Source organism: Thunnus thynnus, chromosome 4 (genome assembly GCF_963924715.1).
Source record: "Thunnus thynnus chromosome 4, fThuThy2.1, whole genome shotgun sequence".
Classification (NCBI taxonomy): Eukaryota; Metazoa; Chordata; class Actinopteri; order Scombriformes; family Scombridae; genus Thunnus; species Thunnus thynnus.
Genome location: NC_089520.1, coordinates 34,784,183 through 34,812,138, shown reverse-complemented (window position 1 = coordinate 34,812,138; position 27,956 = coordinate 34,784,183). Strand labels below are relative to the sequence as shown.

At 39.0% G+C, this 27,956-nt stretch overlaps 1 protein-coding gene across 2 annotated transcripts; it reads left to right on the top strand.

The window, feature by feature from the left end:
• On the top strand, positions 1-22,428 carry LOC137182160 (3'-5' exoribonuclease HELZ2-like). 2 transcript variants are annotated; one of them, XM_067588469.1, is made up of 20 exons: positions 1-296; positions 1,624-3,209; positions 3,995-4,178; positions 6,475-6,582; positions 8,647-9,161; positions 9,263-9,901; positions 10,115-10,904; positions 11,039-11,114; positions 11,260-14,683; positions 14,851-14,936; positions 15,127-15,252; positions 15,334-15,489; positions 15,691-15,835; positions 15,923-16,054; positions 19,025-19,217; positions 19,693-19,839; positions 20,005-20,214; positions 20,333-20,489; positions 20,991-21,158; positions 21,468-22,428. In XM_067588469.1, the coding sequence occupies exons 2-20, from the start codon at positions 1,861-1,863 to the stop codon at positions 21,578-21,580; spliced, it is 8,718 nt and encodes a 2,905-aa protein (XP_067444570.1). In that variant the 5' UTR covers positions 1-296; positions 1,624-1,860; the 3' UTR covers positions 21,581-22,428. The 2 variants fall into 2 exon arrangements, with proteins under 2 accessions (XP_067444570.1, XP_067444572.1); XM_067588471.1 differs by having other exon boundaries at positions 7-142.
• Positions 22,429-27,956: the final 5,528 nt, after the last annotated feature.

Sequence of the window (27,956 nt, the reverse complement as noted above, 5' to 3'; positions counted from 1 at the left end):
ACGAAACTTAGGTTAAACCAGCTCTTCTGGTAATCATACGAGGGCGCGACTCATCATAAAGGTTCGTGATAGCCGAGAGACTCCAGCTGTGCTCCGGTGCAGGGAGGGGTTCTGTCTGCCTTCACTCCGAAACCTCAGAGCCGTGAGTCCACATGATGCTGCACGTTCACACTGTTGTTGATCAGCCAAATCTCACGTTAGCAGGACCTCAGTTATCCGCGATATTAAAGCCTCTGTAAACATCCGCATATCTGAATGTTTTGGAGCTACTGCTGAGCCGCTCAAACACTTTGACGGTAATTATTATTAAATTATTTATAAGTATTAATGCAATAATAATAATCATATTAATAATATCAAATGTATTGTTATCATTAGTAGTTGTTGTGGTATAAGTAGTAGATACTGGTACATGTACTTGCCCTAATAGGTCTACTAAACTTGATGGACAGTTATGGACATGGGTGTAGATTTTTTTTTTTAACAAGCAACAATCAGTTGTTTAATTTTTTTTATTGTTGTCTTGATTGTTGCTGAATTGTAGGGCGTGTATTTTACAATAGTAAAAACTAGTTTAAAACCTTGCTCTAATATCACACCCTGGTATTTTGAGCCATTTGTTCCACTGACTTCATTCTGAGTGTCTGTCCTGCAACCTGCTATTGTATTTAAAAAATGCACAACTGCGCCATCTAATGGACTTAAGATGCAAGCTCCAGGGAGCAGACAGTCCCGATTTGCTTCAAATATATTCTGTAGTCATTTAGGATTTCTAGGATTAACTCTGATGTGGCATTTTATGATTGTTCATATCATCGGACTTACTTTAAAATAACAACATTTTGTGACCTTGGAATTCAAGGTTCTATTTGACTTCTCTGTGAAAACTGAGTGAGTCACATAATCAAAAACACTTGATTGGGGCCCAGTGTGGAGTTCTTTTAATCTGTAGTTACTAAAAACAAAAGGCTTCCTCTCTATTAACCTCAATGGACATGAAAAACATCTAAAAGTAAACATGTCTAGGTAATTTTCAAAGCAAAAACAATTGTAACAGAGTATCTGGAGGTCTTGAAAAGTCTTTAAAAGCATTGTATTAACTGTGTAACAGTGGGATTGATTCGACAGTGGATTGTGCTGCAGGAGGCTGTTTTAAGTGGCTTTTCACTCAGCACCACCAGACCTGCAGCAAACACTGTCATTAGGAAGCTCATCAAGGGTCAGTTTTACTGCCTGAAAGTACTGAAATTGTGATACAATCATGAATAATTTTAGGTCATATTGTCCTTGCTGGTTTTCCATCATACCTTCATACATTGACCGGTATGATCGTGAAAGTTGCATTTTATGTGGTATTAAATAGGTCCTAAAAGTCTTAAATTCTTGGTCAACCCTGCAGGAACCCTGTGCAAGGTCACATGTCTGAAGTACCATATGACCTTAGCAACAAGTACACTTTGTGTCATTCCTGGCGGTCTATACCCTGAATGGTGATGTCATACTGCTTTTCTGCAGATAAATAATTATTTACCTAAAAAATGACCCTCTGTGATTTTCTGAATTAAATAACATTTTTGAGCACAATTCTTATTATACTTTTTTCTCTGCTGTTTTCTCTTTTAGACACATTCTGGACATTTCTCAGATTTTGGCCTTCAGTTTTTCATAGATAATGACAAGTTAATCCAAATTAGCATTGTCAGAGATTCCTTTGTTTATGCTTCATCTGAGTCTATGTTTGACTGTAACCAGAAAACATACCAAAAACTACTGAAGTTTTGAGCCTATATTGCTACTATCTGCAGGACCATACGTTTTCCTGCATTCAAGTGCTGACTTTAGCATTATGCATGTATCACAATGTCAGCCAGTGGGTCCAAACTGGCTCTTCTTTTATCAACACATGACCTCAAACTTGTATGCGCTAAATGCTCTGTCAGGGAGAAAGAAATTACATATTCCTTAAAATCAGTCCAGCACCAGTGTGCACGCAATATCCTGCTCTGCAGGGCAAAAGGTGGCAGCAAATGGAGGCCTGTTTCTAGACGGCCCGCATTTCCAAACCCTAGTCAGTATATGGGATGTTGGTTCTATGTGGAGGGCTCTGGTTGCACACAGCACAAAAACCGCTGCACCTTTGCCAGAAGTGATGAGGAAGCAGCAGTGTGGAACTTTGAAAAGCGTCAGGGATTAGACCACACTCTTCTCTGTAATCTTTTAGCTCAGTCTGAGAGAGGATATGATCAGTGTAACACATCTGAACCTCTGGGTGACATTTTGGATTTAGATTTGAAGGCTGTGTGTGATCTGTGCTCTTTTAAGGAGAATGAAATAACATACACAGTTAAGTCAGTTAGTCACAAGTGCAGTAGAAATCAGCTTTTAGTCAAAGCCAAAGCCTCTAACCAATGGAGGCCTGTCTCTCAGCGGCCTACATGTGGAAACTTTGGTCTAAATGTCCTTTACAAAGTGTGTAACTTCTATGTTGAGGGTTCTGGATGTACACAACACGGAGAAAAATGCACTTTTGCCAGAAGCTGTGAAGAGGCCACTGTATGGAACTATATTAGAGAAAAAAAAATAGATAAAGATGAGTTAATCAGACTTGTAACTGAGTCTGAGCATATTTTGGAAACACCAGAAAGTGCAGCTGAAAGCATACTCCAAGAGTTTTCAGGGGAATTCATTGAGCTCTGTAAAGACTGCTTTCATGATCGTCCACAAAAATTAACAACCAAAAGGTGGAACGCCACTTGCTCAGCAGATGAAGCACACACCTGGAACCCAGTCTTAGTTTATCACCTATCAGAGAATAGCAGAAAGCACATCTACAATCAGGTACGCCCACTTCCCAAAAACTGTCAGTTTAAGTACTGCAGTCATGTCAGGGAAGGCAAGCCCTGCTGGCATCAGGCCGGCCACTGTTCATCTGCCCAGAGCGAGGTGGAGATGGCTGTGTGGAAAGCGGAACAGAGCGGACTCACCGTCCGGCCTCATCTCCTTCAGTTGAGCCAGCGGGAGCAGACACAGCCCAGACAGGTCACCATGTACTGCAAAGTCTGCCTCTTGGCCCTGTCCTCCCCAGAGAGCTTCTTCAAGCACTGCTCCTCTTTGGAGCATGCCCAGTTACTCTCTGATGACACCACCACCAAGTGGAAAGGACGACAGCCTCCACACAACCGCCGAGCTGAGTTTTGGCTGTGTGACAGGTAAACAACACTAGTCACCCTTACATGTTTTACTGCCATACTGTAGATTCATGCAGGTTTTTTATAATGGCTATGGACATTTTGTCCTATTATGGGGCGTAATCCTAAAAAACCAAGAGCTTTATCCAGTTGCTTTACTAAAAATACCTTCCATTATCAAAATTGCATATACTTTTATGGGGCTCTCCCTCTTTCTCTGTTTTATCCTGTTTTAAGGAGGCTGGTGATATTCTATATTTTTGTTATTGTTAACAAATCCCATGAAAAGGCCAACAATAATAATGCGTTAGCTCATCTAACATTACTTTTTGACCTTTCCAGTCTGCCTGTGCTCCAAGCCCAACTTCCTATTCAAGACATATTTTTCTATGTTCAGTGGCAGATTCATACACATTTGGTGCTCTAGGGAGTAATTCTGGCAGAGGAAGCTTTATGGCACAGAGAAATAAGATATCAGACTTTGGATACACACAGAATATTTGTTAATGGGATCATTGCTTTGGTCTTTTTGTGTGATTTGCTGTTAAAAAAATAAACCTTTGTCAGACTTATCCTTTAAAGAGCAATGTTGTGTCCCACTTTCACACTACATAGTAATTTTACCTAAGTTTTGTGTATGTGGTTTAGGAGTATGTGGAGACCTTCAGGAACACCTCCAAAAATAGCAAAAAATTAGTAGTGTAATTCTAAATGAGTATAAATCTTCAGAATAGCATTTTGATGTCTTTTAAGTGTTTTTATTGTTCCAATGTTTGTTTTGTACTGAAATTGCCATTTCATCTTAGACCACAAACATGTGAGTATGGCAACAATTGTCCAAAAGCTCATTCTGTGGAAGAACTGCAGGAGTGGATGATGCGTGCTAAAGAAGAAGAGGAGATCAGACATAACATTGAAGCCCAAGGTTACATGAGCTATAATGAAAGACTTTTGGAAGAATACAAAAACAGCAGCAATGAAGTGTACATTGTGAGTACGAGGCTCAAATCTTTTGTTTTTTCATTTTCTAATTCTGTTGAATATTGTTTATTTGGCAGGCTTTCAGGGTGGTTCAATCAAATGAGGGGCACACCATGTTCTCAAAGAGTCTTTGAATCCAGGCTTCATCGCATACACATCCTCTCAGTCTTTCTAAAGGTCATAGCAAACTTAATCATCCACTTAAAGAGGTGTTGTCAGCCCTGAAACGACACACAGAAACAGGACCGTGCATACATCCTGTAGTACATTCGCATATCAGACAAAACACAATAGATAAAATGGAAAAATAACAAGAGCAGCTGTTTAAAATAATTATTACCTACTTTATAACCTCTATCATGTAACAAAGACAGTTGGTTAGTTGACCAAATACAATGTTATTTAAAGGATTACTATTACTAATATAATTATTGACAGTTTGATTAATTTACTCTTCAGTTCCTAACATAGACTGAATAAAAATAATGGACATAGCCACTGTGACGTCACCTATTGGTTTGTGGACTTGCGTTTTGAAGCCTCTAGTGGCATTTTGACCATCGCCATCTTGGATTTTTGGAGCCTGAAGTAATGAGAAGTGACCATATTTGGATGAGAGGGTGGAGCTGACCCTAACGATAGCTGCTGGCTTGGTGAACACATTATATTTACAGTCTATGGTTAACTGTGATCATGTAAATGCTAATTCTCGCTAGCGAAAAATGGGTGTAAAACCATTAAAACAAAATGAAAATTTCAGAAAAATTGAACGTATGACTCCTGAGATGGTCTCTTAGTACAACCAAATGCTGAACAAGACTATTTTAGGTGACCAAAATGTTTTTATGAACTGAAAACACACTGAAATAGTTATGTCTACAGCTATGTCTATACTCTGTGAATCTGGGGTTATCTGAGCTATGTTTACATTACCTAATGAGCATCTTGTCAATCACAACGTCGCCATGCCCTGACGCCTGGGACAGACAGCCTGTGTGAACCTCCGCAGTGCATGTGCTTTGCTGAACTGCTGCGTCTCACACGTTCGCAGCATCCACACAGACAGCGTTGCTGCTGATAATGGCCATCAATAATAGCATGTTTCATATCATTTAATTGTAAATTTTATTTATATTAAGTTTAGTCAGAAAACGATTGAGAAGCATTTGCTCAATTGTTAAAAATAAATAAACAATATGTGAGGTAAAAGCGGCTTTCTTTCTGATGGGCATGTCGGGGTTTGTATGGGGCTACTTCTGTCTGCCACATACACTCCTGAAAAGGGACATGTTTCTTTTTTTATTAATTATATTAATCATTTCACCAGTTAAACCCTGCTGTCACCACTCCAAATGAAGAAAATCCCTCCAGACGACACCAAGTTCCCCAAACTAGACAAAAACACTCCTACAAACAAACCTCCAAACTATAAGGAGGGAAACTGACAACAAATAAGGAAAATAACAACACCAAATCTCCACCTGGAAGCAGGTGAAACAACAGGCAGAAGCCCCGGTTTAAACTAATATCACAGAAAGAGATAGGAGTCGAGAAAAGAAGCTCTGTGTGTCACCAACTCTCCGTACTGGAGTTCCACACGAGAGAGGCTCCCTGCCCCGCCGTGCACCGCACAGGCAGACCTGCAGTGGTGACACTTCATGTCTGTGACATATTCTGCAGTTATAGAGATTGAAACTATAGTGAAAGGTGTGATGTTGCTGGTATGTTGTCATATGACTGTCAACAGATCGTTTTCCCTGTCTCTTTCTGCTGAGAACTGCACGCATCATGCAGAGAAAATAGACGAGACCTCGAATCTCTAGATGATGCGATGCAACAGCCTTGTGTGAGACACGCATCTCAGACAGCTGTGTTGCTGCTCTAACCTGTTAACATAGGCAGCGAAATGAAAAGCAAGAGGTTCCGCGACGCACACACGCTGCTCACGCAGGCTGTGTGTCCCAGGTGTAAAGCATACCCTGATTTATTTGCAAATTTAAATCAAATGGGACCATAATTTACAAAATGAACATGCTGCATTGAAGAAGACTTGGAACTAGACATTGAGACCATAAACTCATTAGGAAACTGTTTACCGAGGTAATAAATCAAGTGAGAAGTAGGGCCATTTTCTCATAGACGTCATACTTCTTTTTGGAAACAGTGGAGTCGCACCCTGCTGGCAATTAGAAAGAATGCAGGTTTAAGGCACTTCCGCATTGGCTTCACTTTTCAGACCTGGAAATACCCACTTGGTTCCTAACCATTCAAAGTATTTTAATTCACTATTTCATATTTTTAACAGATGTCAGAACACGTGGATGATGTCAGCATCTCTTGTGATAAAGATTTAACTGTGGAGTGTGAACAGATCAATGCAACATTGCAATGGAACTTCCAAGTTGAAACAGAGGTAAGATTTTTAAATTGTATTGTTGTAATAAGGCATGGACATTAGTTATGTCAAATGCCAGACAGTAAAAATGTGTGAAATGTCATAAACTGTTATGGCGTGTTCTATGTCATACAGTATAGTCAGCCAGATTCTAGCTGTGTGATCTAACGGGGATGCCAGTCACAGGATCTTTTAGAGAAGACCTGTGCCCCTGTAAAAGAAGCTAACCCTCAACACAAAGCAAAGAAGGAGTCTGCTGAATATCTAACTTCATACAGACACTACAGTGCTACCTGTGTTCTTGTACATGTGCCATTCCACACACATTTTCAGTAAATAAGTGATAATTGAGCCACTTGTCCCCAGAATTGTGTGACAGCAAACAAAAATCTGTCCCCCTGACACTTACCACTTGGGTTTTATTTCTGTTGCTCCAGTCATCAGTTCTATCAGTTAGAATAACACTGTACTCACCAAAGTAATGCTCAGAACATGGCGACATCCCTGAAAATAAATCCAAAATAAGGGAAAGAAACATGAGCAGTAATATGATTATACCAGCCAGAATGTATAGCTAGCTAATGTAAGCAGAGAACTAGCAGATGGAGGTGCAAGTTAACTAAAGCTTTTTGGCTGCACCAGAGAGGAGTTAGGAGGCTCCAAAGAAGTGGTATACACCTCAGAGGCACTGGAAGACACAAAGTAGGAATTGGAAGGCGCTTGGCTGACAGGAATAACCTGCCCAAGAGGCACCGAACACAGAGCTGACTTGGACAAAATGTTTGGCAGTCCTGTGAGCAATTTAGCAAGCCAGGATTTGGACGATACTAACCAAATTGCTTTCTGAGTCTAAAGACACAGCTGGTATGTTTAAAGGCAGTTGACTGAGTACGGAATAAACAGGTTTACAGTCATCAGCAGGCAGGCAATAAGAACAGCAAACTGATCCAAATGATCTGAGGCAGGATGGCAAGCAAGACACATAATATACCAAGGTAACAGGTATCAGCCAAGTAATGAGTAAACAGATAATACAGTTATATACAGTTTGACTGGGGTAGAAAGGCAAAGAGCATTACAGATACCAACCATAGACTGTATATAAAGTTGGATGTAGCGCGGTGTAACATCACCCATTGGTTTGCATTGGAGCTGGTATGAAATAACCTGACGTGCTAGATGGTTTGTTACACAGAACCATCTGAGAAGTCATCCTTGGAAACTGTTCTCCTCGAGGAGGAAAGGGCAGGCACTTTCAAAAAAAAACTTGGCAGGTGATTAAATGAACCATCTGTCTATCACTGTCTTACCTTACGAGGCTGCTGGATTTGCAAGACCACGCGAGAATCCTCTTAGGATGCGGATTTTTCCGTACCACCAGTGGTTCGGACACAAGCACATAACTTGAAGCCTGACAGGATGGATTCTCACATGAAATCATGTTCTTGCCAATCCAGCTGACTCGCAAGCAAAGGTTTGAAACCCAGAGTTGCTGCTCATGGTCAGCACCGTCTTTTCCGTTTGGAGCCAGGACCTTCCAAATAAGGAGTGCGGCGTTGGAACACTGAGTGTTGCACGCTTGGACTAACATTAGCTAACTAACAAGGCAGGTATTGTTATTAAGTAACATTAAACTTAGTGAAATATTGCGACCATAGTCTGACTCAGTACAAGTCCTGGAGCCGGGGAGAGCAGCAGATGAGCCAACTGCCAATCACAGCTGTCAATCAACGCCTACAAGACAGACATCAAAGCTGCTATAAGTCTTCAAATCTTCTTAACAATTTTCTGGGGCCAGCATCTAGTGACCATGAGTGGTACTGAATTTTAAGGTCCTTCTGCATTGCCTTCAATTTCAAGCTGGGGTTGTTGCCACTTGATACCAACAGCATTATATGTCGAACAGTTGACCTGCAATGGGCTGGCAGGAGTTAAATGCCACCTTTAAGCCTTAGCGTAGCTACTGTGCTTTGTTACTCTTCTGTGTCAGCTTGATGTTCACATAATCTTCAATCTTCAAATAATTTTATCATTAATGTCCTTGTCATTGTATGCTTAATTACCTCTTTTGTGTATGTACAGAGACAGCTTGTGCACGTGGCGCTGTTGAAGCAAGAACCAGGAGCATCATTTACACTTGATGACATCAGTTTAGCGCCCTGCAGCCACTCCCCGGGTGAACACTTTTTGAATGAAGACATGACCTATGACATAACTGTGTCTTTCACATGTATCAATCCAGGCCTGTATGAACAGTGGTTAGTGCTAGATTTTAACATGAGACCAGTGCTCTTGAAAAAACTCAGAGTAAGAGTGGGCCAGCCATCATTGGATGACACCGAACAGCCTTCTATGAACCCTAGAGCTGTCTTTCAAAGTGTTGAGCGTTGGCATCGCGGGAACAGGGTTATCATCCCATGTTCTACCAGGACAGAAGAACAGGAGGAGCTGTGTAAGGAGTACAAGCCTCCTCAGATTAACTTTCTGTTTAAATCCTCCTATAACAGCCAAACACCTCTGAATCATGAGAACTACAAAGAAAGTATGCACCACTTCCTTTACCAAGAGGAACGGGCAGAGGACCAGGTTGTTTCAAGGTAATATACTGTTCTGTATCTGTGTCCCTTTCCTTTTATGATGTTTGGAATTTGCACATATTTGCAAAACAATGACTATGTTTTTTTCTTATTTACTTTAGACTAAATGTTTGTGGAGAAATTAAAACATCGGATAAGCTGGACAGTACACAGTGTGGCATGATAAGTGCTCCTCGAGGAGAACTGTTCTGTTCCATCTCGATTCCCTGTAATCTCACACCGGACACCCCTGAGGGACGGGTACTGAAACGAAGCATCAAGTCTGGCCTGATAGCCCCTTTATCTTCAAGTGGTCGAAATTCCAAGGTCTATGAAGCCAACATCCTGCAAGACAAAACAAGTGAGAACAAAATGTATTTGCAACTGTCTAAAAAATGTTGCTCTGATCTTATGCTCAAAAGCAATGAATCGTATCAAATGGAAGTGCAGTTTCAGCTGGACCGCTACAGCTTCTGCACCATGCACAAGGCTGTAGACCTCCTTCATGATACAAAAAGAGTGCTACCAGACCTTAAAAACTGTGGTGTTCCTGTGAATGACATCCACCATGAGAAGTTGAATGTAAAACAACAGTCAGCAGTTGACTTTATCACTGGGAATTCCAGTGTCCAAAACTGTGTGGCACCACTCCTCATTTATGGACCATTTGGAACTGGGAAAACATTCACCCTTGCTACAGCAGCCAGACAACTTTGTAAGCAGCCTCACAACAAAGTGCTAATTTGCACCCACACCAACAGGTAATACATACTATTGAAGATGAATTGAAATATTGATTGATTGATTTATGTGGGCATATAATCCCCAAGTAAATTTTTAAATTCATGTGTTAATTTGAAATTGCTAATCTATGTTCAACTCTCTTAATACGCTCTAAACTGTTCTGTTGTAAAGAAGTTTTAATATAGCGACATGACTGTAGTTTTGTCTTTGTTATTTTTGTTCCCTTTCAGTTCTGCAGATCTGTATGTCAGAGATCACTTCCATCCATTCATTGACAAGAAAAATGATGGGATGAGGCCAATTCGAATAAAGGCAAACCAAAAAAGTGCTTTGTTTGCCACAGATGAGATCACTTTGAAATACTGCTTTCTTTCGGAAGACAGACAGTTTCTACCACCGACAAAAGCTATTCTAGATTGCCACAAAATAGTCATAACCACCACAACAATGGCAAGACATTTTCATGACCTGAAACTCCCAGAGGGCTACTTCACCCACATTCTAATCGATGAAGCCTCTCAGATGCTAGAATGTGAAGCCTTGATTCCCCTTGGTCTGGCTGGGCCAAACACGAGAGTTGTTTTAGCAGGAGATCATATGCAAATGGGGCCAAAGCTTTTCTCAGTGGATGATCATCACCGTTCAAACTACACACTCCTTAATCGCTTGTTCCACTACTATCAAGACCAAAAGTGTGATGCTGCCCAAAAAAGTAGAATCATTTTCAGTGAAAACTACCGCTCAACCAAAGAAATTGTGGAGTTTGTATCCACCCATTTCTACGTTGGTAAAAATGATGTTATCAAAGCTGCTGGAAATATTCCAGCTCCTGCCCATGGCCATGCCCTAAAGTTCCACCATGTTCGGGGAGAGTGTCTCTTGGACACTGTGTCTATGTCTTGGTATAACAAAGAAGAGGTTGCCACAGTGGTTGAAGTGGTAAAAGAGATTCTCGAACACTGGCCATCCACATGGGGAACCAACCAAAGCTCAATCTGTGTTCTATCAGAGGGATGTCAGGTAAATTAAAACAAATAAATTACATCAGTGATACAGGGAAAATTTCTACATGTATGTGTTGGCACACACTGTCAGATATGGTCAGAGTTGTAGGCTAATAGTTTAATTATCTTAATTGTTTATATGGTTCATAGGTTCGACGAATTCGGACAGCGCTTGCGAGAAAAAGCCCTGTGAAAGTCCATGTCGAGAATCTTTCAAATGTGCAAGGTAATTTTAATTTAGCTTTAAGAATACCAGTGTGATTATTCCATTATGTTATACATAAAGGATACCTGTCTGCATACATTGATATCACCTTTCATGTATCTTATTGTCATTTTATGTAATAACACTTCTCTTCGTGTGTCAACAGGCAGACAGTTCAGGGCAGTCATAATGACAGCTGTGCAAACACGTGACAGCCTAAGAACTTCTCACCTGCCTGGCCTGGAGCTGTTCAATGATGCCCGTGTGTTAAACACTGCAATGACTAGGGCTCAGTCCCAGGTGGTTGTGATTGGAGATGCTGCTGCCCTCTGTTGCTTTGGGAAATGCTCAGGAATCTGGAAGAGCTACATAGAACATTGCATCAACAGCAGCAGTGTTGCACCACAGCATTTCACCAAAGATTTCTTTGAAAAAGATGTTATGGAAACTGCAAGGTTTCAAAAGTCTGAACATGTGGATGAGAGCAGCACTCTCAGTGATTCAATTCTTCAAGAATTAAAAGATGAATATGAACAGCTGAGAACAGAATATAGTTCAGACGAAGACTGCTGTGAATTTCAAGACTTCAATCACCACAAGTCAAGCTCATCATACAACATCACTGCTGATGATGACACAGATGTTTTGGAGTTATGTAAAAAACATCCAGAGATGTACCAGCAAGGAAAGTTGGTCAGGGAGTCATATAACAGAGGTTATGTCATACCATATAATAGCCCCACTAGAAATGTAAGCCTAAAGGGAAGGAGAAACCTAGGCAAGGCCTTCTCTGGAGATGAGGTGGTTTTACAAACAGCAAGAGTGGTCAACATCACCAAGAAAGCTGAATCAGCCCGTGTACTAGTGTGCCTGCTTGAGGATGAAGATTACAGCAAACCAAGACAGAATTCTGACACATCTATAAAAAGATTGATGATGCCCATTACAAAAACTGCACCAAAAGTGTGCATACTGATCAGCAAGAAAAAACGTAACTTCATTCCAATATGGGAGCAAATTGATGGACAGTGGACGATTGCAGCATATGAACGTCTCAATGAAAAACTCAAACAGAACAATGTGTTTATGGTGCAGGTGATTGGCTGGAAAGAAAATTGTTTATTTCCATTGGGGAACGTGACAGATATTCTTCCAATTGGAAGATCTTTGGTTGATGGACTAAGGGTACTGAATGAAGAATTCAAAGTTGCACCCACTCCATGTGACTCAGACAAGAATTTCTCCTTGGCAGAAAAAGACAGGACACACAGACAGGACATACGTGAGGTAATCACTTTCACTGTGGATCCAGAAGAAGCAACAGACTTGGATGATGCCATTAGTGTCAGGGATATTGGAGACCAGTATGAGTTGGGAGTCCATATTGCAGATGTGGCAAGCTTTGTGAGTCCAGGAGATAAATTAGATGAGGATGCAAAACAACGGGGTGCTACATATTACCGCAGTCGGGAAGAACCCATTCATATGTTCCCCAAAGACTTAAGCACTGGACGCTTTAGTCTTCTGGCAGGTCAAGAACGCAGGGTGGTTTCATTAATGTTCAAAGTAAACAAGCAAACACATGAAGTCATTGGAAAGCCTGAATTCCAGCTGTCACTGATCAAGTCTGATAAGCAGATGTCTTATGAAGAGGCAGAGGGCATTATCTCTGAAAGATATGGACAGAGACCTAAATTTGATACAGTAGAGGATTGTGTCTCTGTGGCTTATTGTTTGGCAAAAGCTCAAAGGAAGTGTAGACTTGTGGACTGGGCTTATGCTCAACCTGATGATCATCGATTGCCGGGGAAGCGCAAAGCCCATCTGATGATTGAAGAGCTGAGTGTGTTATTCAACAAACATGCATCTGAGACTTTGATGAGTTCAGAAAAAACAATGAATTACACACCCCTTCGCTGTCAGGCAAAACCAGATCCCGAAAGAGTTAAAGATTTCAAGCAGAAATGTGGAGAATTCATACCACTGTCTCTACATATTCGGCACCAAGTTCCCCATGATGAACAAGTCCCAAACTGTGGAAACTTCCGTGTACTCTCAGAAGTGTGGAAAGATATCCAGTCAGCTGCCAGAACAGATGATATAGACCAAATGGTGGATCTCGTTGCAGCAGATGACATCCACCCACTGCTCCAGCCAGTCATAAATCAGTTCAGAAAGTGCCTTAGTAAAGCTTCCTGGAGCGTCATCCATTCCAACTCCTCCCCCGAGGCAGAAGTTGGGCACTATTCTCTTAATGTTAAGTATTACACACAAGCATCCTCACCGATACGGCGGTACATGGACATTGTCTTGCAAAGACTTTTGCACTCCATCATATGTAACACGGATGTCCAGTACACTCGAACAGAGATTATGTCTCTGTGCAATCAATCTGAGCACAACGTCAAGAATGCCAAGGAGTATGAACAGAAGGCTGAGAAAATCTCCTACGCAGTGAGCATGATAAAACAAAGTGCTACAAAGCTAGCATTTGTTGTTAGTGCAGATCCTAACAGAGAGGGTTTTGCAGTGTCATTTCCTTTCAACAAGAACATATTTGCAGAGAGTTTATCAGTTATGTACAAAGATTTACAGTTGGATGACCAACCATCTTTCGATGAAGCAAATCACTGCATCACTCTTAAATGGAAAAGGCGGATCTATGCAGCTGACACCATGCAAATCCACCATGAGTTGAAAATGCTACCAGACTGTACCCCCTGTGTTGAGCTTCCACTGACAATATGGAAAGCCCTGGTTGATGCAATTGCTGATGAAAAATGGGATCATGCAAAGTCATTCATAAACAACGCTAATACAAAGCAACTGGAAAAAGAGAAGACTCAGCCAGAATCTTCTCAGGTGCCTCAAGCCAAAACTCACACATATACCTCTGAGGAAGATCACTATGTTGACTTTGAGCTTCAGTTGCAGCTGGGGGACACCCTTCAGATCCAAATGACATCAGAGGTTAAAAGAGGTTATCCCATGCCTGCTGTTCAGTTGGTGCACATTAAGCCCAAGTTTGAAGTTTGTGTGGAACATGTCCACAGCCCTATCACATGCTTCTCCAGATGTGCAGATGATCCATCAAGGACTCATTATAGTGACACCAAGGAGTATGTCCGGATCTGGAAACCATTGTGTGAGATGGAATCTGCTGCCACTGCAGTAGACGAAAGTGACAGCATAATTATTGAGAACCTGGTGGTAAACTTCATCCAGGAGCAGGAAGGCACACTAACAGGAAGCTTCTTCTTACCCCTTGCATGGATCAATGAATGGGCGATTGAATGCAACCTTTCAAAGTGCTTACTGTGCATTCGGAAAAGAGGTTTGGAGTTGACTTCAACTCTGGAACATTCTGCGCTAGTGGACCCAAGAGAGTTCACATGGGTGGCGCATGCTGTCACGAACAAAATAGAACAATCTAAAAACTTCAGATCTCCTTCTTCTTCTTCTTCTTCAAATGATGGAACTACAGTGAAGTTCTATGTCAGTCACCTACCGATGGAGACCATTCCTGACTGTGTGTTTCAGAAAGACAAACGTTTCACAGTTGAAATAATCCCAAAGCTCCTCCCTGACATGTAGGTTCCAGTGTAGCTCACCTTTACCTAATCAATGTAACACTGCTTACAGTTTGATTTCATTAAATTATTAATTATTAAGTATTTTATTAAGTCTGACAGCATAGAACATGTATTTTTCATTTTTGAATTAAACTGTTTCATTAAAGTTTCATTATTTTTTGCAGACGGAAAGAAAATGCTGTGGTCAGCATTCTGTCTGCATGTGATCTTGTCAAGAGTATTGCACTTGGACAACACATTCCAAAAGAAGGTATGTCCATTAGTCGGCAAATAGTTGCCTAGATTTTAACTATTTGTATCCATCTGTCTCACTTACAATACAAAACACAGACAATACATTGCACTTTTTTTTAAATTTATTTTGTTTGCAGCAAAATAAATTATAAATTATATTATAAATTGTCAAGTCACTCAAAACCTCTCTCATTTTGTCTTTGCAGTAAAGACAAACTTCTACAACACAAGGAAGGAGCTACCATTCGGACTGCCAAATCTCAACCAGAGTCAGCATAAGGCTGTGGACAAAGCTCTACATGATACATTCACAGTTATACAGGGACCACCTGGTAAGAGCTACAAATGGTATTCACCTTGATGCTTCATGTTTTCTGCAATGGCTTAAGCCTTTTTCCCCACTTGTCTCTTAGGAACTGGGAAGACAGTAGTAGGTATACACATAGTGTACCATTTCTTTGAGCTGAACTCTAAGAAACAAAGGAATTTTGATGACCCAAAGGAGGAGAACAAGAAACAAGTTATTCTCTACTGTGGACCATCTAACAAGTCTGTTGATGTTGTTGCAGGCAAGTTACTTTGTGTCTTTGATGAATGTTGTTGTTGTTGTTGTGTGTGTGTGTGTGTGTGTGTGTGTGTGTGTGTGTGTGCGTGTGTGAGTAAGAATGTATGCAAATAAGTGGCAATAAAAAGGAAGTGATTGGTCCTCATGGCACCCATAGATAATTGGCTCCTGGTATACGTGTGTGTCTTTTGCTGTTGTAACACAGAGTACCTGTTGAGGTTTGGGGACAGCCTGAGGCCCCTCAGAGTCTACAGCCAACAAGTGGAGATGCTTGATTACCCTTATCCGGACTACATCCTTCAGTTTTCCTGTAGGACATCCCGCCAAGAACGCGCCAAACCAGAGCTTCGGTATTGTAATCACACCAGTTAATGACACTCAGTTTTTAAATGTGCTTTATTATTCATTTACACTGGCATATTTTACATGGTTTTTAGGAGTATCACTCTTCATCACCTCATGCGACAGAAACAAAACCCTCATTCAGGTCAAATAAGAGATTTTGACAGGCGCATTCAACTTGCCCTTGAGAAAAAAGGAGAACAGCTGACTTCTGAAGAGGTGAAAGAGTAAGTTCAAATGCACACATTATTGGAAATAATCAAAAGTTGTTGGTGAGTTTTTTGGTGAGTGTTACTCTGTGTGTATCCTTGAGGTCTAACAAACATGTCGAATGCATTTCCTTTCTCATGAAACTTTGCAAAGCTAATTTTAAAAACACTATAAATTCTGCATTGTTTGCAAGGGGGACGCAAAAATTCTGTCATTTAAATCTTTTAGTAGTACCTTTCTTATCCCCTTCAAAGTACTCCCCTTGAGAGGCAATATACTTGTCCCAGCACTTCTCCCATTACTGGAAATATTTCCTTTTGTCATCTTTTGTCACCATGTCAGGAGCCTCCTGCATTTCTTCTTGGATTTCTTCCACAGTGGCAAATCTTCTCCCTTTCAGTCCAAATTCATAGGCCTAGGCTACCTAGTGGGAAATCTGACACCCTACTCTTGTGCTTCCGTGGCTTCCAGGAATTTTTTGGTCCCCCCTCATACATCCCTGTTTACTATAAGCAATGATCTACAGCCACCTGTAGATCATTGGAATAGTGTTAAAAAACTCCACATGGTAACTTTAAAGTTTGGCCCAAACTGTATGAAGCTTCTTTCCTATCTAACCATTTGACCTGTGCATGGATCCATCCTTTTCTTCATTTTGTGGTGGAGGGTTTTTTTCTCTTCTCTAATAGAAAAATAAGTTATTGACAGTCCTCATTTTATGACATGCTCTTCATCATCACGCTTTGTCAAAGATCTAATGTCAGTCTATTTTATCTATGCAATGTTTAAAACCTTCTTCTTGTCAAGGGTTGTTGGAAAATGTCAAAATCTATTTGTTGGATTAGCTTTACTGTGTAATGAGTCAAGCTTTCATTAGCTGACCTTGCTGCATTGTCATCATTTACTCTGGCTGGTTCACAATAAAGGCCTACCACCGCCTTCACACTAAAACATGTTAATTGTGAAAGATAATCAGGAAGTGTTTTGTTAGTATCAACCGCAGCAATAAGCATTACCATTTGTTAATGGCAGCAAAGACCTGGGACAATTAAATAAGGCAATATTATGCACAGGGCATCAACATATAAATTAATGTAAGTAAACTATGGAAACGTATACAAGCATTCATACCCACACTCACAAGTCAGGTAGCTGATGAAACCCGTAGAAAAGTAAAATGAATACTGTATGTTGTAACTTATTGCTCTCTCACATCAGCAAAAAATCCCTCTCACACCTCCAGCTCATCCAAAACTCTGCTGCTAGGATTTTAACTCAGTCTAGGAAACTTGATCACATTTCACCAATCCTGGGTTCCCTTCACTGGCTACCTGTTGCTTTTAGAATAGATTTTAAGATTTTATTGATTACTTACAAAACCCTGAGAAGCCTCACCCCAAACTATTTATCAGATCTCCTTCCTGCTCCCTGAAATCATGGGATGCATTGCTTCTGGAAGCTTTGCGTCAGGGCTCCTAGACTTCGGAATGACATTCTGTTTTAATTGTAAAGAACTTTGTTACTGTGTTTTGAAAAGTGCTATATAAATAAAGTTATTATTATTATTAATCTACATTTTAAATTAATTAATCTTTTTTAGCTATGCAAATCTTTTGATCATTACAGCTTAGCTAAGATTTTAAAAGGGACCTATTATGCTTTTCTTTATTTTCAGTGATATGTATAATGTAACAATGTCGGATGTTCACACTAAAGTTGCTTAAGTGTCAAATAATGAGGTAAATGTATGTAGAAGTAATCCCAAGCCACTTTTACACAGCCTGTTCAAGGTGGGAATGCTGCACCTTTATTCCGCCCCACTATTCTGTATAAAAGGTATGGACACAGAGTGGGGGGTTGGCAGAGTTGCTCCACCAATAAGCTGGCTACAGAGGTAGTCACAGAGCCAGATTAACGTCTATGTAAAAGGGACAGCCGGCATGGCCGGACAGGAAGCTGATGCTGTTTAAATTTCATGCCTCTGAATCTCGAACACTGGTATGCTATGTAAAAGCACACATGGGTGCGGCATTATGCCGGCTTTGTTTGATTCAGTGTAAAAAAGCAAATGTGGCTAATGATGGATCTTCTTTACAGCTAGTAATGCAGGATCTCTGTACAAAAGAGCCTCTCGTGAGCAAAAAGCAGCGGCTTCACACTGCTCTGAACACTCAGTTTCCAATGTTTTTTCTTTTTTCAGTGCACCAGTTCACTGCTCCACTCTGCTAACATTATGACATTTTCCCATTTTTTGGGGGGTAGTCATGCTGAGCTATGACTTGAGTCGAGCTGGCACGCTGTGAGTGTTTTTCCATTACAGAGCAGGCAAAGTAAAATAAGTAGTTTACCTGTTGGAGGTGTGCTGGTTGCCTGTAGCTCTTCATCAAACATCATCATCACTGTGGTTGTTTCTGCTTGTACTATTACTCCCTGCATTATTTCTAACTGATCGCTCAACAAAGAGCTCCAAATATCTTCATATGTTATTGTGTCAACTGGTTTTTAGCACCGCTAACAAAGCTCTGCTAATTCAGTTTTCATTTCCTGTTAATTCTTCACAATAAAATCCTTAATCTGGAAAGCATCAACTCCAATGTGGCTTCAGAAATACACCTGATTTCATTTATGAAAAGTGTAAGACTTTGTTGTAAGAACTGAAATCTCAGACTAAATGTTAAAAATCTCAGGGCACTTTTAGTCAAAGTGAATGTATGAGTTTTTTCTAATGTCCTTTTGATCATTATTCTATGACAGAATAAGGATCCAGGTTCTAAAAGGGTTCTAAGAATGAGCTTGTCCATGTTAATCTACCATTACAAGACATGTTTTCGTATGTTTCATACCAAACATCCCATGAATAAAAATAATAGAAGAAAGGAAAAAGTAAGAATAGAAAAAAATAAGAAGGCAAAAAGACCAGACCAGATCAGTTTGAATTTAAGAAATTTATTTGCAACCCTAACTGTATGGATTGTTTTTCCTCCTAGATACAAAAAACTTCTCAGAGATGCTCGGACATATGAACTTGAGCGGCATGACATCATACTGTGCACATGTACACAGTCTTCCACTCCAAGCTTGACTAAGACAGTCAGTGCACGTCAGATCCTCATTGATGAATGTGCAATGGCCACTGAACCCCAGGCCCTGATTCCATTAGTCTGCAACAATCCAGAAAAGGTGTGTTTTTCATTTAATGATCAGTATCATGCTCCTGCTCTCTAGGAACACTTTTTTAATGTGTCTGTATGCTAATGATGCAAAATATTGCTTTCTCTGAGCCCTGATTCGTAAAAATACTGCCTGAAGTCTGAAATTACATTTTTAAAGCACAATGAGTCCATTTCTGCAGAATGAGTTAAAATTTGCAGAATCCCGTAAGACTGGTGTAAAAATATGGTAGTTGTGACAATATATATATAAATGAACAATGTTTTTTTAGTAAATGCATTTGTTGTAATCATCACCAGAATACAGTTCCATTAGAAGTATTTCATCCTGCATCCTTCTGCATTTTTTGCTAAGATGAAGAGGATGCTTTTTTGTTATAATTATATGCAGATTATTAGCTTTCATTGTTGTGTTTGTATATTCCTGTACAATGCATATAGATCACACTTAATTTCACTCAGATGTCTTACAATATCATTTTCAGATTGTTTTGATTGGTGACCACAAACAGTTACGACCTATTGTGAAGAATAAGCGTGTAAGGAAGCTGGGGATGGCCAAGTCTCTGTTTGAACGCTACTATACAATCCACAAGAAGAGGGCGGTGATGCTGGACACACAGTACAGAATGGTGAGAACATGAAATATACACTATGTTAACACATATAGCGTATAGTGTGTATCTCATACAGCGTATTCTATATATTAATGTGTATATGTACTGTGGCAATATTTTATGACTATATGTCTTTGTTTAGTGTTTTAAATTGTAATTATAAATGATGTGCCTTCATAGCATAAGGACATATGCGAGTTCCCATCAAATGAATATTACAATGGAGAGCTGAAAACTGGTGTGGAGCAGCCAAACAGTGTCCTGCGTGTTGACAACAGAACGATGCCAATCGTTTTTGGGCACATCCAAGGAGAGACCATCAGTCTGGTTGTGAACACAGCCAAGGGCAACGAGAACTCTAAAGCAAACCCGAAAGAGAGAGACAAAGTGGTACAGTATTAGGCACCCTTGCTTTTCTTTATTGATTTTAAACAGTAATAATAAAATATAGGGGTAAAAGTTACCATAGAGTCATTAAGCTAATAGTAATGATTTGGTTCTTTTGCAGATTGAGATAGCTGAAATGCTGGTGAAGAAAGCCAAAATCGAACAGAAAAGTATTGTGATCCTGTCGCCCTATAATGCCCAAGTATCAGAAATCAGAGATGAGCTGAAGAAGAAGAAAATGGATCAAATCACAATTACCACAATCACAAAAAGCCAAGGTGACAGTGTACCTTTCTTCTACCTCTGAACAACAGATCCTTTACTGAAAGTAAATACGATGGAAAAGTATCCAGAGTAAAACTACTCATTATGAAGAATTGTTCCTTTCAAATGATTAAATATGTTAACATGTAACCAGTATTTTCATGTTTGTACCAGTGGTGCTGAGTCTAACTACTCCCTGCACTGCTGCATAGTTGAAATTAGCAGTGTTTCATATTTTATAACCAGATCTCACATTTTGATTATAAAATTATAAAATAAAAATGTAATTAAATAAAAAGTACAATATTTCACTTCAAAATGTAGTTGAGTAAGTCTGACAAAATGGCAACACTTGAGAAAATGTGCCCGCCTGTTGCCCCTGCTGATGTAGTCATATTTTTTCATGACATATAAATGACAATCCCATGATTCATCTGGGATTTCAGTGCAGCACAGAAGAAACCAGAGAAAACCCTTGTATAGTGATGGCTCATCAAGAGCGTTTTGTCTTCTAGGAAGTGAATGGCGTTACGTCATCTTATCGACTGTGTGCTCTGTGCCAAGTGAAAAGATTGAGAGTGAACCAGACGGAGCCTGGCTGTCCAAAAATCTGGGATTTGTGGGCGATCCTAACCAGATCAATGTTGGAATCACCAGAGCCAAGGAGGGACTGTGCATCATTGGTGAGATACTGCAGCTAATCTCTTTTTTTCTGCCTATGCTCAAGGCTTGAGTGATCAAATGACTTGAAGAGATCAAATAATGCATTTACTTATCTGACCTCTGCTGTCACTTTGGCTTGGGTATTTTTTGCTATTTCATATCATGTTAGTAGGCTGAGGGATCTGGGGAACAGATATCTCCATACATAAAACTTACTATGTAGTTATAATAATACATAAAATGTACATCAAGTAGTATTTAAGAGTTACTGTATTCTGATTGCTGTTCCTGTGTAGCTTCATAACTCAAACGTGTCTGTCCTCTCAAAGGGAACCAAGAGTTGCTCAACTGCAGTGGAGCTTGGAAAAAGCTCCTGAAACACTACAGGCTTTGCAACGCAGTGACAGATGCAGACAAGATTTCAGTGCAAGATGCCAGATAGCTGATCTCCTTTATCCATGTTAAGAGACTTGATCTCTACAAGCCATAGATCAGAACTTTTACACTGACTCAACAGCATAACTTCATGATATATATATATTTCATGCTTTTTCTATGATGTCGCAATAACTTTGCAGATTTGGGGGTTTTGATATTGTATTTGACCATAGACTGTATATATAGACTGTACAGTTGTTTTTGTTCTGATTTATACACCCCTTTCTCTTTTTAAAAATATGTATGAATCTGTAAATAGGGAATCAATAGGGAACAACTACTATATCAACTGTATCTATATTTTTTGTTGGACATTTTAAATTCTAAACCTTCATGTTAAAAAGACTGAATAGTCTGTTCTTTCTTTTGTATTTTTCATTTTTGTTACTGTAAGTATAAATATTTCATTAAAGAATTTAAGAGTTTTATCACACAGTGCTGATATTAACTGTGGAGAACAGTTGATGAAAGACAAGAGTTCAGCTCTTATTGTTTGATTCTTTTAATTCATTTTTAGTTTTAGTTGAAATGTAGAGAATTACCAGTGTATGAAGTCACCTTCAGTGGGCCATCATTCCTGTATACTGATGAGTGAGCCAGCATTTATTTCCAGTGCAGGACAGCTGGTCTTAACTTTTCAGCTGCCTCACCACTCAGTGAGCTGAGTCTGCAGTTTTTTATGTTTAACCTTCTATAATATTGTTATTGATACATTTTAATGTCATATATTCAGGGAGTAGCTTTGGCTACAGAAATGTTTATAAAAACGTTTTGCATTGTGTTAAATTTTAATTGTTGAGCCATTTCTGCATCCAGTGAATTTTAATAAATGTGTGTAATTGTACAAAAACATTTAATTGTCTTGTGTTGGTTCTGTGTGAATGGAATTTATGGGATTTTCACGCATTTAGTTTCAGTAATTTAGTGTAGGTATGTGATTGGAGCCATAGATAGTAGATAGTCTATTGTCTTGTCTTTAGTTTTAATAAATGAAATGTCGAGCTGGGAACCTTATGACCAAACCACACATGCCCCTCCCTCCTGCTGGAGCCATGATCAGACTAAACACAAACTGAATTTTTGCCTTTATTAGCAACACTGACCACTTTGTTCTCCCCAAACTATGATGAAGTCAAGCCACTGGTGGAGAAAAAAAAGCTGAAATATTTAAAGAAAAAAAGTCCTGATGTTGTGAGACTAAAGTTGTAATTTTGAGGGAAAAAGATGAAAATGTAGTCTTCTATCAGTACTGTTAATGGAACCAGTCGCATGATTTCTGTGAGGGGTAACTGAATCACAGTGAGGACTGGTTTCCTCTGGACAGCTGTTGCCAAGAAAAGAAGAAGAAAAGAATCAAAACCCAACAGACCATTTTTCAAAATTAATTTCATTTTGACATGTCATAGCAGGTTAAGTACAGGTGTGTATTAATTAGCGATTCCATTGCATTTAGGTGAGCCAGTAAAGATGTCTGCAGCGAAAAAACGGTCTGTTGGGCATGAATGAAATTTTTTCATGCATGTTTTGTTCATATATTTTTCAAAATATAACCTTTTTCTCAAAAATGTCATCTTTATTCTCATCGTATATTTAAGAATGAGCTATCATTAATGGTATTAGTTACACCTGTGCTGCTGTGAAAAAGGTGGACAAATCACATGACACCTTCACCACTTCTAGCTCATCACTCTGGCCATGTGAACGCTTGTAAGCTAGCCAGTAGCTTGCTTGTTAGCAAACATTGTGTAACTAAGCAACCTACATCATTCTGCAGTAATTTACCAGATATTTTGTCAGGCAGCTCTTTGTTTTTGTTTGCATCTGTAATCTTGAAAGTAAGGGACATACAAAATCTAATTTCAAAAACTACAACAATGAATGAACTTCTCAGTTTACCACTGTAATAATTCTTCTTTGGAATACTTGTGTAATATGTTTTCAAAAATTCTCAGGTATTTCTAAATAGATTATATAAAATAAAACATTTCAAATGATAAAAAATGAAATCATTTTTAAAGAAATCATTTTCGTTTTTTAATTTTATCCCTTTTTTTTGCCTTTTAAACATCTCATATTAATAATGTGTCTTCCACGACTCTGTGTGCATATGAAGCGACTCCACAAGGGGTCCCAAACCCCAAAGATGAGAAACTTCTTCCCTCTGAAATAAATAGAATTCAGTGTAATCCCTGCACAATTTATGTAGTTCTGCTAATGAGCACAAGGGGGCATGTAGCACCTGTGAGAGAAACGTGTGGTTTTAGGTGTTGGACACAAACCATTATTGCAATTTGCTGTTTAACTATACCAAGTACCGTCTGGATCCTCATAGAATTTAAAAAATAAGCCCTGGAAAATATCAGGATAAAGAAGGAACTTAAAAAAATGCTGTACAAGACACCAAAAGCTTTTAGTGCTTCTGAGGACATGAAATTCATCTGGGAATGAAGTAATAAACATTACATCCCAGACATTCTTTCAACACGGACACAGCAGACAGATGAAGTCATTTGTGGACATCAAATATTTTGTTTCATAAGGAGTGATGTCAGCAGAGGAAATACAAAAGACTGCATTGTGTCACTACAGGAGACACAACGAAAGACTGGTCACTTGAACTCCAGCTGACTGGCAGCTACAATCCTATAAGAGGAAGGTTTTGGACTTGACTTAACTCAATATAACTGACAGACAAAGTGCAAGATTTTTCCACTCTCACAGCACAGAACTAATCAGTGATTACTTCCCACATGCTGGGATTTCTGGCTTTCCTGGCATTAGGCTGTGCTAAAGAGCTGTCCTCTGTTGATGAACTAAAGCAGTCCAGTTTAGAGCACTACAGTTTGTGTAGGGTTTTAATAAAACACTTAAATCAAAGATGGAGGTTGAGACAAGCTTGAGGCAGCATCAGGTTTAGTCTCTGTGGATAAAATAAAACATTAAACGCCATAAAACGTGGAGCTTTTATGCGCCCTAATGACAGGAACAGGATTAATACACTTGTTAAAGAGGTTGGGTCTATAATTGGTTTGACTCCTGATTCATTAGAAATGCTTTTGGAGGAAAGAACCAGGAGTTTGGTGTTTTTAGTTGTCTAAAAACTGAAGAATGACTTTTGTCCCACAGCTGTGAAACTTTTGAATGACGTGATACTTGCTTGATTCTCAAAATATTGTTGTTTAACTAATATTTATTAATTGATTAATTGTATCATATATTATCTATCTAATACAGTACATTGAACTATTGAGTTCATTTCCCAACTGTGTGTGGATCCACACCATCACAGTATATTTCCCTACAAATATTTTCTCATTGAATCACATATTTGTTCTCACCATACCTTATACCATATCTTCAGTTGTTGTGAATCATGACAAAATTGTAATCTCTTGTGATTTTAACATTCATGTCGACTTCTCATCAAATGTCAGAGCTACTGAATTACTGGGCATTATGGACTCTTTAACTATACAACTTTATACAGTTTGTCTCTGGCCCAACCCATAACCATGGTCACACTTTAGATTTAGTTTCTACACTTGGTCTGACCATTCCCTCACTGGCTGTGGAGGACTTGGGGATCTCGGATCATCTGTGCACCTGGTTTTCCATCATGTTCCATACTGTTCCCAAACCTCAATTACCTGCCTCTTATGCCCGCACAATCAACCCTTCTACTGCTAGAAAATTCTCCAACGCCTATATAGCCTCTTCCCTGTCCTGTGACTTCGAGACCTGTTCTTCCTCTACGAGTACGGAGGAGCTAATCATCCAGCTCAACTCTACTTGTACAGAGATGTCTGTACAAGTAGAGTTGCCCCTTTCAATATTAGAAAACCTAAAACTAAATCTCAACCATGGCTTAACGACAATACCCGTGCCCTTAGGCAATTATGCAGAAAAGCAGAAAGAAAATGGAAAAAAGACAGATTTCAAGTTTCATATGAAATGATGAGAAGCTCTCTTGCTACCTATCAACAATTTGCAATATACTTTGCAGACATCATCTCCAGAAATTCCTACTTTTTCATAAGTAAAATCAGTAACATCCGTTTCGCTATTTCACCTCCTGCCTACAACGCCTGTCTTCCCTCATTGTTCTGCTGTCCTTAGCAAGTTTGAGCCTGTGTCCCTTACTCATATCATAGACAAAGTCAAACACACTTGATTTGATTTTATGATTTGATACACAGAGAGCCATAGAGTACTTTATTAATCCCAAAGGGAATATAAAGTGTTACAGCCGCTACTTGACATGAATCAAAATACAAGAACAATGAGGTAGGTAAAAAAAAAAACATAATTAAAGGCTAAATTATATAAATAACTAAATAGACTAACTCAAATATAAAAATAAATAGAATCAATACACACAATGTATATACATATGGTATGTACAGTATATAGTGACAGTATAGTATATTAGCATCTCCACTGTTCAGTGCTTACCAGATCCAAGGTTTTTTTCTGGAACTGAGCCTAATTTTTGAATTTCCTCGCTTGCCAGGAGAGAATATTATTACTAAGTTAAGTAAGTTAAGTATTAGTTATAAACTGTGCGGAATGATGTATGTGCAGTTTGTTTCCAGATTCATCTGCAATTCTGGAATTTTTAATGAGGTTGAAGGTGTAGATGTAAATTTAAGGATTTTAAGATTTTTAAAAAATGTGGAAAAATCATATCAGACACAAATTATTATTCAAAGTAAGCTACAGTATTTTATATATACATCTTAAACAAAAAAAAAAATAAAATAAAAAATCCTCTCAAGATGTTTTAAGTTCTATATGAGTGAATATTGTAAACCGAGTCCTTTAATGCAAGTTCAGCCATAAACACAAGTGATATATAACTAGATAAGTAAAGAATGAATGTATTCACAGGTACACAAAATAAAATCTTATAGCTTTTTTTAATCAACAATGCACTTCAAAAACATTTTTTGTTATTTTTTTTTTGTCAACTCGGCGCGTTTGTGATTAAAGTCATGATTAAATGTGCCTTAAATGTGTAACGTCATCTTTCCCTGCCTCCGCGTGCTCCAACACGTGTTCTCATGGGGTAAGGACGCGCGCACGTGAAGTACCATGCTAAACAAGAGATGGAGGGAAGAAACCATCCATGTAAATCCGGTGGGGGAGCAAATGTAAACATACTACTGTAAAAGAGTTAAAATCGACGAATACATTTCTAATGACAATGAAGTGAGTGATAACCACATTACACCAAAATATTTAAACGGCCACTGTCCTTTGTTTAACGTCTAATTCAATCAGGTCTGTGGGACACTAACAGTACAGCGTAACGTGGACGAAATGAAATACATTTCTGTTATTTCTACAAACTGTTGTAAGTTACATTCATTTGTTGAAGATGAATGTTACAATCTATCGCATATTCACCGGTACACAACCAACAGCTTTTGTTTTTTTCCCCAAATGTATTTCGGTACCCCGTGTTCTTTGGAGATGGTACAACTGAACTCTGCAACCCCAGTTCCCGCAGCTGCGTCAAGCTGCACACAGAGCGGGAAAACAGCCGGAAAAGTCCATTATTTTTACATCCAAAAATAAAAGTACTACATTTGAATGAATAAAGAAATACGTCTTTATGTTTACAGGACAATACAATCATATTAAAAAATATGGTACAATAAGGAAAACGGGATTAGTAAAATTATGTTGTTAACTAAAAAGTCTGACTTTCGTGTTTGTCAGTTGACTTTAATTAAATGAATGAATGAAAATGAATTACATTTTTTAAAAATCCTGTCAAGTTACTCAGCCTGTCAACTAACCTTGAACAGCACCAGAAAAGCTGAATAATTTTGGAATAAATGTTGTGTAATGTAAGTCTTTGTATTATTAAATGTGTCACTGTTTTGAATTTTGCTGGTGAGGTGATACTTTTGTGTTTATTTCAATCAAGGACTGAGCCTTATCAGGCACCAATGTGGCTTTGAGTATTTCCATGGCTTATAGCATAAGCTTAAATATTAGAGTGTCAATGATTGATCCATTAATTGGGATAATCACATCAATTGGTAATCAACCCATCATCTGTGTCAAATTAAAACACATCAACCCAGCCAAAATAACAAACCAAAAATCAAATTCCAAGAGAATTTCCAACAAATTGTGTCAAAACTAAATAATAGCAGTTAAACTTAGCTTGTAAGGAAATACCTCAAGTCTAGCTCTTCATTCAGTCCATGTGGTGATAGTGTGTTTAATGTATGTATCCAAAATGCTTCATGCATCAAAAGCAAATAGATCCAGATTGCCACCTCGCTCATTGCAATGCTTTTACAATCATACCAACAATTCAACATTGCGGTTTTTATTTTGAGGGTCCTAGCCGGAAATAAGCTTGTATA

What these genes read in the sequence shown, in the direction of transcription:
- LOC137182160 (XM_067588469.1), top strand. Translation starts at nt 1,861, where the DNA reads ATGTCAGCCAGTGGGTCCAAACTGGCTCTTCTTTTATCAACACATGAC. An exon ending in GAGGACCAGGTTGTTTCAAG is followed by an intron (nt 9,162 to 9,262) that starts GTAATATACTGT and finishes TATTTACTTTAG; the next exon opens with ACTAAATGTTTGTGGAGAAA. An exon ending in ATTTGCACCCACACCAACAG is followed by an intron (nt 9,902 to 10,114) that starts GTAATACATACT and finishes GTTCCCTTTCAG; the next exon opens with TTCTGCAGATCTGTATGTCA.